Genomic DNA, 15,671 nt, shown 5'->3' with positions numbered 1-15,671 from the left:
AATATTAAGAGCAGTAAAATATCTAAAAACAAACAATTGCTCAGCTACGTTATACTGAGAATTTAAAAATCTCATGTTGAAGTGTTTTAATTTTTTATGTTTACTTTGCATATAGTAAGTAATCAATCTTTATTGAATAATTTTGTGTCTCCTAAGGAGAATATATGTTATCAGAATGGCCTAAATAGTGTACTGTAACTCTTACTAAACTCTTTTTTAAAACAAGGGTTAGGGGGATTATATGCCTGACAATTACCCAGGATATTTGACAACCCCCATCCCCTCTACCTCAGATCATGGACTCAGACACTCTGGGAGCAGCCATAGTGAACATGCATACTAAACAAGCACCCCCAGCTGGTTGTTATATCTTGAAATATTTAAGAACTATTACATAAATTGTAGTCAGCCTTAACAAAATCAAAGCAAAATAACAATTTAAATGTTATCACCTGCCCCAGTCGGTTTTGGTGATGGATAGGGAAGCCTGGCGTGCTGCAGTCCATGGGGGTTGCAAAGAGTTGGACACGACTGAGCGACTGAACTTAACTGACTTGCCCTAGAATAGTTTTGTCAATTTTGATAGAAATCAGGGAGAAAAAAAGAGATAAACTTAGAAGAGAGACAAAAGTCAAAAGAAAAGCCAGAGAGATTAAATATAGAAATACACTCACCTATTTCAGGAGTTTTATGAAAAAAGGGTGAACTCCAGGGCTGCCAGTACTTTTTACCTGTTTCTTGACATCTCACTTGAAATACATACATAGCATTTGGCTGCAAGTAGAATTCTGACTGTTGCTCGTATGTAAAATTGGTATCAAATTCTTTAACCTAAAATAGATGAATAACCATAGTGAAGTACCATAAAGAAATAATGCAGTAGGCTTTTAAAACAAACAATTATTAGCGGAAACATATGGGGCACATATTATGTTCCAGACCCTTCTCAACCCTGGGAAAACAGAAATATAATACTTTGTATAAAAGATAGTCATAAATAATCAAATACATGTTATTTAACCTTAAAAGTCAAATACACATTGCTTAATGTTTGACAACTCTCTCAAGCTTTTAAATCTCAAGAAATTCCAACATGTAATATACTCTTAATTTTGACCTGGCTGATTTTAATAGGATAGGAGGAGGGGAGACCTGATAGCTACTGTTTGAATTCAGTCCTTCTTCCTGCCCCCATCTGTCTGTCCCTGTCTCTCTGCAGTTGGGTATTTAGATCAATAATTCTTTCTGAACGGTGAAATAATTTCACTTGCTAATGATGACTTATAGAAAAAAATTACCTACAAACTAAGCTGTTAAATTGGTGCTTATTGCAGATCTATGCATTCTATAAGGATATATATGAAAACAAAACAAAACATTTAAGATTGTTGAACTGTGAAAATCCAATGGAAGGTAAGCAAAAACAATAGCTGAGGGATTAATTTAAAAGTCATGATTCTGGGGCACTACAACCTGCCATAAAATATAATGAAAAAGGATCCCCAGACGAGCTGGTTCAGAAGGGAGAGAGAAACCAAGGTACTTACACAGCACATTAGTGTGCTGTAATAAGTGGATCTACAGAAAAAAAGTGAGGCACAATTGAAAGGTAAACATAAAAAAATTCTAGAAAAGCATTTATTTATTAACAGCAACTGGAAGAAAGCAGTGACCATAAAAGAGAAAGTTAAAACTATCACGATTAAAACACAAACACATACACACACACACACACAAAACAGGGTATTCACATCATTTAGAGATTCTTCTGTTAAAACTCACTCTTAATATGTCTTAAAACTTGCAATACATTTAAATTGTAAAAATTATATAAAGGTCTGTTTTGGGACATGTTCCCTGAAAGATATCGTTCAGAGTTTCCATAAGCCACATTTTTACCCATGGCTCCTGAAATTTTCTGCTGTTTTATTTTATTTTATTTTTTTTGCATTAAACTGTATTTTTAATACAATTAAGAGTATTTTTTAACCTATTTGTAATCACAAACTGAAAACATGTCTTACGCTTACCTCAGATAAATTATGTACATGAATCTCAGTAACAGGAGGCTTGTTTTATGCATATGGTATTGAATATATTAGGTTACAAATCAGAGATTTTAAGTTGAACAGTCTCTAAAAAATTTTCATATATTCGAATGAACTCCTACCAATTCTACTAAATATAAATGAAAATCTCTGTACTATTCTCACAATTCAATACCATAAGTACATGATAACAAACCACTGGATCAAGACAGCTTGCCTTTCAAGGTCAGAGTTAACAAGTCATTTAGCCTCACCTTTTTATAGATGAGGAAACAAGTTCTGACAAGCTCAGTAACCTGACTCTAAGGACATTCAGCAGTTACAGAGGATTACAGCATCTCTTTATGGAACTTAAACCAGGCTATCTGCTACAATGCTGGCTAGAACTACTTTTCTTCTCTCCTTTATCCTAGGCACCATTCATATATTTAATAAATCATCTTTTAAATGATCATATTGGGATCACTTAAAAAGCCCTGGGAACTTAACAGTCATCTTTCACTTGATTATTTAATCTTGTACAATTCTTACAAAAGTGCTTGAAGTAATCTGAACACCTGTTTCTCCTATACACCTCAAGCAAAGAGTGCCAAACTTGGTTGAGGAGGAAAAAAAAAAAGAGAGGACCTAGGCAAGAACATTAAGACTGAAAGCAAACTGGCAAGTATTTGGAAAACAGATGCCCAGCAAGTGTCGAAGGCTAGGTAGAGCACATGTCCTAAAAAACACACACCACTGAATACCCTGAAGCTCACTCCTACGTGGCAAAATAACAACTGCTAAAAGTGGTAGGGACAGATCTGCATGCTAGAGAGTTCCTCATACAGGAGACACACAGAAGAGTGCTCTCGGGAAGCATTCCCCTCCCGCTCCCTCGGTGATCACCACCAATGCCTTCAGAGGAGGACCTCACAGAATGTCAGCCTATTTCTAGGATAAACTAAGACCAGGCTGAGAGAGTCTACTTGGTTTAGATAGTTGATCCAAATAATTTAGGCTTGAAAGACAACTTTTCTCAAGAGTTGAGTTGACTTCTGTCTTCAAATCTTGACTGTACCTTGCCTACAAAGGCATCAGTTAACACCTATGGACTTTTGAAGAGAATATTCCATTATTTCTTTTCTTTCTTGAGAGTCGTTTTTTTCCCTCCTTGTTTGGAAGGTTTGCAGTACTTTGCTTCCATCTGAGCCAGAAAATTGTCCATTTCCTTTTGCCGATCCTTTTGTCTGCTCTGAATGGCTACTTTCAAGTTATCCACTCCTTCATCAAGCCCCAACTCCTTCCTGCTCATTTCTGCTTCTTTAGCCTCTTCCTGAGCCCTCCTTTTCCTTGCATTCATCTTCTGCTTCGATTCTTTGACAAAGGCATTATAGGATGGGACCTCTCTAGCATCAATGGCTTGTTGAATAATGTGCCTTATCCTGGGTTCTTCTGTGTATTGCACACACAGCACAGACTCCATAATCTGATCCATGTTACCCTTGAAGTCCAGATAGGCCTGTTTAATATCAGTCAGCTCTTCTTCAGAACCTTTTTATGTCTTCTCAAAAGCCTGAATGTCTTCCAGAGATATCTTTTTGAAGAGTAATCTCCAATAGGCCTCCCAGTCCCGGTCTTGGCTGAGCAGATCAGAATCCTCGTCCACTGTTCCCTGTTCATCGTATAATGTTCTCTGTTCTTTGTCACTCAGAACGGAGTAGACCTTTCCAAGGATCTGGAAGCGGCGGGTGGCGTCTTCTTTGTCGCCCTCACCCACCCGATCCAGGTGCACCTGCAGGGACATCTTGTGATAGCCGTGTCGGACCTCGCCGTCTGAGGCCTCGCGCCGCACGCCCAATACTTGGTAAAGGTCGGCGGTGCCGAATAGTTCTTCGCACAGTTCCAGAAGCCCCATGGCCGGCAGCGGTGCGAAGGGGGCGGCGGGCTCAGCGAAAACACCTGACCCAGCTACACTAAGTACAGCTCAAGAGCGCCTACCTTTTCCCGCGCAAACTCTGCTGTTTTAAATTTGAGTGGAGGCTCCTGGATTCGCCTGAGATACAGGAGAGATTTTACTAGTGCCAAAAGTTTAGCTTCCATATGCACTATTCTCCCGTATGTCTCTTGCCATTATATTTGTAGATAAGCCCTCTAAGAAGAGAAATACCCTAAAGTTACAGCTAGAATTCTGAAATAGAAAGAATTTTATGGAACTGTTACAAGTTGTTTCTACTAAGAAGCAAACCAGGTGACTCTTTAGGGCCTTGCAAGCTCAAGATGGTACTTCAAAATAATACTTTCAGAGGCTAAAACAGGCATTGAGAGAGAGTTGGACCTAATTGTGTTCCTATGGAGAGGGTATGATCTCAAGTGCCAGAAATATAACTTCATTTTTATAGCAGCTAATTTCTTTTTAGAGCCTCAGTTCTCAAGGTGGGAGACCTGGGAACTTAATCTCCATCATTTTGGGGTACTGCTTTTCTTAGGGTTACACCTAAGTTTCTGGGAGCATCCTTGGGTGAAGGGAAGAATCTCACCCTATTCAGCGTTCTATAACCTAACTGCCTCTGACTCCCAGCCTGGAGCATGGCACAGGATGAGGGGTCCTGATCATTAAACATCTGAGTCTAAACGTTTTTTGTTCTTCCCCCTTACCCACCCATTTCCTCCTCTCTCTGCCCAGAAGCCTCTTTTTTCCCATATTTATTTATGTTCTGTTGTGCTGGGTCTTTGTTCCTGTGCGGGCTCTTCTGTCGTTGGGGTGAGTGGGTGCGACTGTCCAGTTGCAGTGTGCAGGTTTCTCATTGCAGTGGCTTCTCTTGCTGCAAAGCATGGGCTCTCGGGCATGTGGGCTTCAGTAGTTGCGGCATGTGGACTCAGTAGTTGCAGTTCCTGGGTTCTAGAGCACAGGATCAGTAGTTGTGGCACATGGGCTTAGTTGCTCTGAGGCATGTGGGATCTTCTTGGACCAGGGATTGAACCCAAGTCTCCTTCATTGGCAGGTGGATTCTTGACCACTGAGCCACCAGGGAAGCCCTTGGAGCCTTTAGCTAGTGTTTGGTATGAGAGAGAAAGGGGTTGGGGATTGGGAAATCTAGTTGTGACTAATTATACGTTCTTTTTTGTTTGGGTTTTTTGAACTTTTTATTTTGTGTTGGGGTATAACTGATTAAGAGTAGTTGTGATAGTTTCAGATGAACAGCGAAGGGACTCAGGCATGCATATACATGTATCCATTCTCCCCCAGATTCCCCTCCCATCCAGACTGCCACATAACATTGAGCAGGGTTCCACGTGCTATACAATAGGTACTTGTTGGCGGCAACTCACATGTTTTTACAAGTTTTCTGTCTTATAACAGCACTTACACTTTTGAAATGTGAAGGCCAAGGATTTGACCCTTTGCTATCTGCCCGTTGTTCTATTAGCCATTCCAAGAAAACAGTGGATGCTTGGTTTTGTGCAGCCTATGACTAAGAAGGGTTTTTACATTTTTTAAATGGTTGAAAGAAAGTCCAAAGAAGACTATTTTGATGATGCATGGAAATGATACAACATTCAGTGTGCATAAGTAAATTTTACTGGTATGCAACAATGTCCATTTATTTACACATTGTCTAGGCTGCTTTCATGCTATAAATACAGAGTTGAATATCTGAGAAAGAGATCTTATGGCCTGAAAAGACTAAATTGTTTACTATTTGGCCCTTGAATAAAAAGTTTGCCAATACCCTTATCTAGCTTCATCAGAGATTTGCTGCTTCTGCTGCTAAGTTGCTTCAGTCGTGTTCGACTCTGTGCGACCCCATAGACGGCAGCCCACCAGGCTCCCCCATCCCTGGGATTCTCCAGGCAAGAACACTGGAATGGGTTGCCATTTCCTTCTCCAATGCATGAAAGTGAAAAGTGAAAGTGAAGTCGCTTAGTCGTGTCTGACTCCTAGTGACCCAATGGACTGCAGCCCATCAGGCTCCTCCGTCCACGGGATTTTCCAGGCAAGAGTACTGGAGTGGGGTGCCATTGCCTTCTCCGATCAGAGACTTGAGTCACCATTAAGTCATTTACTTAAACTTATAGTCAAGACTTCCCTACTTTACTGTCACTGCCCTTGGAACCATTAAAGGCAAATAATCATACTAATAGTTGATGTGTCCAAATATTATCCGTGTGAAGTAGACATTATAAATATCAATGTAAAAACAAAAATGATTATGGAATAGCCCTGTCTTCCAGGGGCTCACAGTTAAAAGATGAGGAAATACACATGTAAACTGAGCAAATGCTCCTGAGATAGGGCGCTTAGGAGTGTGCAAGGATTGCCATTGAGAATTGTGAGCTCAAATTTTTATGCAAATTTAAGGTGTCAGGAAGACAGCTGATGAAGATAACCAAAGCAGATATTCTCCCCATGGCATCAGCCTTGCAGGTTCACCTGAAGGACTGGCTAATACCTTGTAATATGTATGCAGCTTAGCTAAAAACAGCTGAAAACACCCTCAATGCACTGATTTTGATTTTCAAGTGGGCATCCTTGGCTCAACCACACCTGCTATGTGGCTCTTCTGGAGGTTAAGATGAAGAATAGCAGTAACAATCAGCATTAACTATATTCCAGGTTGTGGGCTAGCTTCTCTCATCATTTGATCATTCCCACAACCACATGAAGAAAAGTATGGCAATCCACTCCAATATTCTTTCAGGAGAATCCCCCCATGGACAAAGGAGACTGGTGGGCTTTAGTCCATAGGGTTGCAAAGAGCTGGATATGACTAAAGCAACTCAGCATGCATGCTTGCATAGCATGCATAACCATATGAGGTGGGTGTTTATCTTATTCTTCTATTAAGTATGGCAGTAATGAGACTCAGAAAAGCTAAGGAACTTGACCAAGGTTGTACATTTAGAAAATGTCATAGCCAGGCTTTGAACTCTAGAGCCTGTGCACTTAGCCACAAGGCTTTCTGTGTAACTGCCCACCACTTTGAAGTAAAGAACTTCCTTCCAACAATTATCTGATGCAGGCAGAGCTGAGGTGGAAGGGCAAATCCGTAGTCCTTTGTATCTGCCTATTCTTCATGACTCTCATTTCCCGTCTCCTTACAAGGAGGTAACAATAACATTTTATGCATGATCCAGATGAAATTGATGGGTAACACATGTGGAAAACAAAGCTTCAGTCTGGCTTTTACCAACTGGACTTGGGTCATCTCTGTGAGTAGTTACATTTGGAGGAATTATGGTAAAAGGGATAGGATACAGATTTTAGATTGAAACCGGTTCCTTCATTTTCCAAAAATTTTTTGTGCCCCAAGTAATGTAGGGTCTATGAGAGGTACTTAGTTACTGTACTAACACTGTAAGCTTGGAGAACCTGGCTGAAGCTCTTTCAAGCCCTATGTCTTCATTTCTGTGATGGAGCTGAGACTGCCTATCACTAAAGATTGTGATAGAGATTAAATGAGGTAACAAATATTCTTTCAGCTCCTTCATTTGCCTGCTTCTGATAAAAAGAACATTTTGAGGAGTTCAAATTTACCTCTAAGTTACCAAGTTTCACAGTGGCACATGTAGCACCACCAGGGGGAGCAGAGAACAAGAGTTTCAACCAAAAAATGGTTTCTGAAAATCTATTAGGAGATACTGATACTATAGCACCTTTCTATTTCCTAAGCATTCTTATAGCTTATTACTTCCTCCTACTTGTGCCAAATAAGGGAATTTCATATTCTTAATATCATCCTATGACAATGACAGTACCCATGTGTGTGTACTAAGTCACTTCAGTCATGTCCTACTCTTTGTGACCCTATGGACTGGACTGTAGCCCACCAGGCTCCTCTGTCCATGGGGATTCTCAGGCAAGAATACTGAAGTGGGTTGCCATGCCCTCCTCCAGGGGATCTTCCCAACCCAGGGATCGAACCCAGGTGTCTTTTTAGAGTAAAGCCTCACTCACTCAAAGTCTAAGATGAGAATTTCATTTGGGCTGTTTTCTAATTTACCTAAATTCCACATAAGCAAAAGATTGGCTGTGAATTTTTTTATTTTGCTCATCCCAGGCTTTACGCTTGGAGTTACTGTGAACACAAATGCCATAATTATTTAGTCAAGGAGTCCAGCAGGATCTTTATTTGGGTATTTATCAAGTGATGCAGAACATGGACTTGCATCTAAGTGTAATCTAAACAACTAAAATGTCACATTTCTCATTTAAATGAACAAGGGTAAATAAGCAAGTTGGCATTGGGGATTTAAAGAGTAGTTGTTACAGTATGTGGTAAAGTTAGTATTTTGCCCTCATTTTTTTGACACTGCCTGAACATACTGCTTTCTATAGCAAAGCAAAATTCATTCACGTTCAGAATGATGAAGGCTTTGGAGTCATGCTAGTCATCAGAGAATAAATGTGTACCATTTCACTTAACTCCCTGAAAACTGACAAATTAATACATAACACATAACTCATAATTAAGCAAAGCCATAAACTCCATTCCCTAATTATTTTGACTAAACTAGCAGCTACAGTCCATGGGGTTGCAAAGAGTCTGACACGACTGAGCATGTGCGTGTGCACACACACACACACACACACACACACACAAATGGCAGTTTATTGTACTTGGAAGTAATAAAATGGCATTTCTTTTCAAATACACCAAAATTGGTACTTTTTCCTCAGATAGTTCTTTTTCCCCTATAGTTCAAAATAGTGAGCTTTTATTACAGTGTTCACAGGTGCTGCCATGTGATATGATTTCTATTAATGAACCTTGCACCTGTGCCTCTCCTAAGATACTAACTTGCTAAATTACTGTTGGTGTTTAAGGATGGTTGATTTGCCTAGACATTCACTTTTTTTTTAACCTTATGCTCATTTAAAACTAATATAGTAATAAATCTTACATTTTGAATTGTGCATTTCTTCGTTTAAAAAGAGATACCCATAAATCTGAAGCTCTTTTTGAACAAATTTTATTTTCCTGAATGCCTGGTAAATTTCAGGATAGAATACTTACATTTATATTCATAATTACTGATATAAATTTCAACCTGAGACACTGAATTATAAGGAGCTAACTAGATGAATCCCTCCTAGTTGGACATTTGTCTATTTACTGGTTTACAAAAGGCAAGGGACCTTTTCAGGAAATTCACCTCTTTATTTGGAAGCATCATTATTACAACTAGAGTAGTTTGAATATCACACAAACAGTCAGATAAAAACACGTAAAATAGATCATTATACATTCACTGTGGTCATTGACTTGGCTGGCTTTTCTTTTACTCATTTACATGTAAAAGGAAAGTAAATTTAGCTTACGTTCCAAGTTTGGTTTGTTGTATCTTTGTATCTCATTTCACAGGAAACTTTTTCAATTGATGTTTGACTATCCCAGTGGATTACAGTCTTGGACACTGTAGTATTTATATCCTCAGCCCTGGAAATAATGGATGCAGAAGGTATCACTAGAAAAAAACATAAACAGAAATCCAGTAACTTAAAACTGCCTAGGAAGAAATTGGTATTTTTTCATCAATATTTAGACATGTTAAAACTCAAAGTGCTAAACAAAAAAACTCACGATCTAATTAATGATTAATGAAATTTTTCTTGTTTTCTAATTTATTATGTAGGAGAAAACTGCTGTTATTAATTAAAATTCCATTCCACCCATTCTCCATTTCTTTTATTTATTTATTTTTAAAATTTTATTTTATTTTTAAACTTTACATAATTGTATTAGTTTTGCCAAATATCAAAATGAATCCGCCACAGGTATACACGTGCTCCCCATCCTGAACCCTTCTCCCTCCTCCCTCCCCACACCATCCCTCTGGGTCGTCCCAGTGCACCAGCCCCAAGCATCCAGCATCGTGCATCGAACCTGGACTGGCATCTCGTTTCATACATGATATTTTACATGTTTCAATGCCATTCTCCCAAATCTTCCCACCCTCTCCCTCTCCCGCAGAGTCCATAAGACTGTTAACAGTCTTGTCTTTTCCCACCTCATGCTGCCTTATATTCCTAACTCATGAAATCTGAAGCCTGGCCTATTAACAAATGAGTATAAAAAAGAGGTAAAGAAGATATCTCTTCTTTCCTGTGTATGTTTAGGGAGAAATTATGTTTTGCATCCACAATTTAGTTCAGAGTATATGATTTGGCAAAATGTTGAGTTGAGATCTTTCACAATCATATTAATATTCTCCTGTGTCATAGAGAAACTTGTACAAATATTTGCTTACTTGTTTTGTTAGCTATTAAAGTAAATCTGTACTTGAAAGTATAACTTGAACAAAGTGTCTCACAAGACTCTATGCTATGCTATGCTAAGTCACTTCAGTCGTGTCCGACTCTGTGTGACCCCATAAACTCTAAGACTTTATAAATTATTACTGTGTTGTGTGATTATGATTTTCAAAGCAAAAGAAAGTGAAGTTGCTCAGTCATGTCCAACTCTTTGCGACCCATGGACTGCAGCCTGCCAGACTCCTCTGTCCATGGGTTTTCCAGGCAAGAATACTGGAGTGGGTTACCATTTCCTTCTCCAGAGGATCTTCCTGACCCAGGGATCAAACCCTGCATTGCAGGCAGACTCTTTACCATCTGAGCCACCAGGGAAGATCAAAAGGAAACTAAAAATTTCCTTTGATTTTCAAAAGGAAACAGAAATTCTAATTGTTAATCTTACTATTTTTCGTACTAGGCGTCATGGAATACCTGGAATCTCTATATTTCTAATCTGCAAATTATTATATATTTGTCCTGTCTGAATAGAATACAATCATTGGCATTTCTCATTTCTCCTATATGCATAATAGAACAATGAAAACCTATGACTTTGTTAGATGTATTTATTTCGGGATTGGCTAAAAATTTCATTCAGGGTTTTCTGTATGATGGTATGAACTCTTGGGCCAATCCAATATTGATTTAACAAATCGGTGTGCTTTTTGGGGCCATTATTACAACTTAATATTCTCTATGAGTTCATTTCCTTTTATTCTAAGTTATAAAGTATTCTTCAGGAAAATTATTTTTTTATTTTCAATGAATAATATTCCATAAAGTTATGTGCACAGATACATTATTTATAGAAAAACAGAAAAATTAAAGTTTTGCTTTCTAGTAACACAGACCTAAAATAAAATCCTTGGGCTTAACCTAGCATGGTGATTTGGTCACTCAGTCGTGTCTGACTCTTTGTGACCCCATGGACTGTAGCCTGCCAGGCTTCTCTATCCATGGAATTCTCCAGGCAAGAACACTGGAGTTGGTTGTCATTTCCTTCTCCATAACCTAGCATAGTATATAAGTAATAGTAGTAGAATTAATCTAATTAAAGAGCTTACGGTACTAAATTTTTATCATCTGAATTCCATAGTTGATTTCCTTTTTCTATTTTAAGCTCCTTGTAATAAGAATCAGAATTCGGAGATTTCTAGAGTCAGGGAAGTGGATCTCTAGGGCTCTGAAACCATTTGCGAATACTCAAGCCCCCCTCAAGGGTATAAATTACACCCCATCTCTGAGTATAGCCTGCTACAAATATAACAATACAAGCATTGTGAGATCCTTTTCCAGAAAGAAATATTCTGGGGAGGAAGAAAAACGTTTCTTAGTCCTGTGAGAAATGCAGATAGAACAGTAAGTGTGGTTAAGATAGAGGCTTAGCACAGAGCAGATCAATACAATAGAGATCTAAGGCTTCAGGTTTGCATGAGCTTATATTTTTCAAGTAATTATATAACACATACTTGACCATTAGTTTGTTATAAAAGACTCAAAATGTTGAATTTTTTTCTCTCATTGCTTACATTTGAAACATTTCCATTGGATCTTACTTTTTTTTTTTTTAAATGTCAGTTCCATCATAAATGCCATATCTTTAGTTTCCACTTAAATTGAAATAAAGAACTGTATTATAGTTGTCTGGTATCTTTCTAACAATATGTATTTACTTATAATTATTCACTGGCTAGAACTAATGTTCCAAATGGCAGCCAGAAGGCACTGCATTTTCTGTATTGAAACTCATTTCTCTATAAGAGAAGTTTAAGCATTCCTTTCACATGTCATTTTGGCAGTGTTTCTACACTGTTAATTCAGTCCTGCCTTTCAGCATACCTCCCTAATTTAATTAAAGCCCAATCCCATAGCTGTTGTGTGGAAATTACTCCCAGGAGAGTCCTCTGATTCAGTTTCGTAGAACAGTTAATTTATCTCATTTGCAGTGTCTCATTCTTAAAGTGCCATAAATCAATATAGCACATCCAGTAAGAATCTAGGGGCTTTGATGGGAGGGGCCTCCTACATTGTTAACCTGTGTTTTTCAATCTGAGTTTCTTAGAATCCATTTTGGGAGACTGAGAAAGGAGGAGGAGGGGGTGGAGGTGCAGAAACTCCAAACAAGAGGCTCCCCGGTTTAGTGTGAAAAGATTTGAAGGTGACAGTCAGAAGAGATTTTGGAAGGCGGGGGTGATGTAACTACAGCAAGTGAGCAAGTCTGAGATGAAATCTGGCTCTCCTCCTTACTAGCTATGTGCTTTGAGGAAATTATTTTACCTCTTTCTTTGTCTAAAAAATGGGCATAATGGGTATCATATATGATTATTTCCAGAATTAAGTGTAATGGGCATGTTAATTGCCTGGAACACCATAGGTGTTTTTTTTTTTTTTATTATTTAACTTTACAATATTGTATTGGTTTTGCCATATATCAAAATGAATCTGCCACAGGTATACATGTGTTCCCCATCCTGAACCCTCCTCCCTCCTCCCTCCCCATACCATCCCTCTGGGTCGTCCCAGTGCACCAGCCCCAAGCATTCAGTATCGTACATCGAACCTGGACTGGCGACTCATTTCATATATGATATTATACATATTTCAATGCCATTCTCCCAAATCATCCCACTCTCTCCCTCTCCCACAGAGTCCAAAAGACTGTTCTATACATCAGTGTCTCTTTTGCTGTCTCGTATACAGGGTTATTGTTACCATCTTTCTAAATTCCATATATATGCGTTAGTAGACTGTATTGGTGTTTTTCTTTCTGGCTTACTTCACTCTGTATAATAGGCTCCAGTTTCATCCATCTCATTAGAACTGATTCAAATGTATTCTTTTTAATGGCTGAGTAATACTCCATTGTGTATATGTACCACAGCTTTCTTACCCATTCATCTGCTGATGGACATCTAGGTTGCTTCCATGTCCTGGCTATTATAAACAGTGCTGCGATGAACATTGGGGTACATGTGTCTCTTTCCCTTCTGGTTTCCTCAGTGTGTATGCCCAGCAGTGGGATTGCTGGATCATAAGGCAGTTCTATTTCCAGTTTTTTAAGGAATCTCCACACTGTTCTCCATAGTGGCTATACTAGTTTGCATTCCCACCAACAGTGTAAGAGGGTTCCCTTTTCTCCACACCCTCTCCAGCATTTATTGCTTATAGACTTTTGAATCTCAGCCATTCTGACTGGCGTGAAATGGTACCTCATAGTGGTTTTGATTTGCATTTCTCTGATAATGAGTGATGTTGAGCATCTTTTCATGTGTTTGTTAGCCATCTGTATGTCTTCTTTGGAGAAATGTCTATTTAGTTCTTTGGCCCATTTTTTGATTGGGTCATTTATTTTTCTGGAATTGAGCTGTAGGAGTTGCTTGTATATTTTTGAGATTAGTTGTTTGTCAGTTGCTTCATTTGCTATTATTTTCTCCCATTCTGAAGGCTGTCTTTTCACCTTGCTTATAGTTTCCTTTGTTGTGCAGAAGCTTTTAAGGTTAATTAGGTCCCATTTGTTTATTTTTGCTTTTATTTCCAATATTCTGGGAGGTGGGTCATAGAGGATCCTGCTGTGATATATGTTGGAGAGTGTTTTGCCTATGTTCTCCTCTAGGAGTTTTATAGTTTCTGGTCTTACATTTAGATCTTTAATCCATTTTGAGTTTATTTTTGTGTATGGTGTTAGAAAGTGCTCTAGTTTCATTCTTTTACAAGTGGTTGACCAGTTTTCCCAGCACCACTTGTTAAAGAGATTGTCTTCAATCCATTGTATATTCTTGCCTCCTTTGTCAAAGATAAGGTGTCCATATGTGCGTGGATTTATCTCTGGGCTTTCTATTTTGTTCCATTGATCTATATTTCTGTCTTTGTGCCAGTACTATACTGTCTTGATGACTGTGGCTTTGTAGTAGAGCCTGAAGTCAGGAAGGTTGATACCTCCAGTTCCATTCTTCTTTCTCAAGATAGCTTTGGCTATTCGAGGACCATAGGTGTTTAGTAAATGGATACACTAAGATTGTAATAACAATGATAATAATAGCAGTAATACTACTAATATTAATCTAGTTCCTAATAATGAATACTGCCAAAATGATACTTAACATGATAACTTTTAACCATTGTTAATCCATTGAGAGGAACCTGTTTTTAGGGCTTCCCAGGTAGCTCAGCTGGTAAAGAATCCGCTTGCAATGCAGGAGATGCAAGAGATATGGGTTTGATTCCTGGGATGCAAGGATACCCTGGAGGAGGGCATGGCACTCCAGTATTCTGGCCTGGAGAATCCCATGGATGGAGGAGCCTGGCAGGCTACGGTCCCTAGGGTCACAAAGAGTTGGACACAACTGAAGCAACTGAGCCCGCACATACTATGACTGTATACTACCTCAAAATGTAAACTTACAAAAGTGTGTAGATCACGATCCAGAGAACTATAACTCCAAGAATATACAATACAGTGGAGTTACTATTCAGCTCCATAGTTAGCAGTGTTTGTTTTCAAAGCCAATATTCATAGCCTAAGCACAGCTTTTCAGACCAATCCTATTGTGATAGTTGAGACATTGAGATATTAGTTCCAACAGAAGACTCCAGTAGTCCCCCAAGGATACTCATGCTGTATCCTGAGAGGTGTCACATCCCCTAAATCGTTAGTCAGCAGGAAAGTTGTCACACACATTGCAATGTGCTTTTATTTTATTTTATTTATTTATTTATTTTTTTTAAGAGACGGGGTCTCGCTATGTTGCCCAGGCTGGAGTACAGTGGCTATTCACAGGCGCGATCCCACTACTGATCAGCACGGGAGTTTTGACCTGCTCCGTTTCCGACCTGGGCCGGTTCACCCCTCCTTAGGCAACCTGGTGGTCCCCCGCTCCCGGGAGGTCACCATATTGATGCCGAACTTAGTGCGGACACCCGATCGGCATAGCGAACTGCAGCCCAGAACTCCTGAGCTCAAGCGATCCTCCAGCCTCAGCCTCCCGAGTAGCTGGGACTACAGGCGCGCGCCACCGCGCCCGGCTGCAATGTGCTTTTAAACAAAGACAGGTTAGGAGTTGAGGATCCTGGAACTAGAGGCTTCCTAGCTCTGCAGCCTCAACTTGCCTCATGCCACCTCAGCTTGGTTTCCTCACGTATAAATTACATTATCTTCTACAAAATAGAGTTGTTGTAAGGATTAAACAGTTGGAGAAGGAGATGGCAACCCACTCCAGCATTCTTGCCTGGAGAATCCCAGGGACGGCAGAGCCTGATGGGCTGCCATCTATGGTGTCGCACAGAGTCGGACATGACTGAAGCGACTTGGCGGCAGCAGCAGCAGCAAGGATTAAACAAGATAATGTATATAA

At 39.3% G+C, this 15,671-nt stretch overlaps 1 protein-coding gene, 1 non-coding gene and 1 pseudogene across 3 annotated transcripts in view; all 3 read right to left on the bottom strand.

Annotated features, from left to right (window-relative positions):
• The window catches only part of IL23R (interleukin 23 receptor), a 78,476-nt gene that overhangs the window by 26,917 nt on the left and 35,888 nt on the right, over nucleotides 1-15,671 (bottom strand). The window contains exons 6-7 of the mRNA XM_086394304.1: nucleotides 9,349-9,494; nucleotides 675-831 (exon numbers count right to left, since the gene is read on the bottom strand). Of these exons, the coding sequence (XP_086250430.1) occupies nucleotides 675-831; nucleotides 9,349-9,494 (303 nt within the window). The remainder of the gene's footprint in view (nucleotides 1-674; nucleotides 832-9,348; nucleotides 9,495-15,671) is intronic.
• On the bottom strand, nucleotides 1,925-4,015 carry LOC147375564 (dnaJ homolog subfamily C member 9 pseudogene; annotated as a pseudogene). The gene has a single exon (XR_015161566.1). The product of XR_015161566.1 is annotated as a dnaJ homolog subfamily C member 9 pseudogene (transcript).
• LOC147375563 (signal recognition particle RNA) lies at nucleotides 15,044-15,343 on the bottom strand. The gene has a single exon (XR_015161718.1).

The sequence above is a fragment of the Bos grunniens genome, chromosome 3 (genome assembly GCF_055505025.1).
Source record: "Bos grunniens cultivar Pamir isolate PY7600 chromosome 3, Bosgru_T2T1.0, whole genome shotgun sequence".
Classification (NCBI taxonomy): Eukaryota; Metazoa; Chordata; class Mammalia; order Artiodactyla; family Bovidae; genus Bos; species Bos grunniens.
This window is presented reverse-complemented; position numbering and strand designations above follow the sequence as displayed.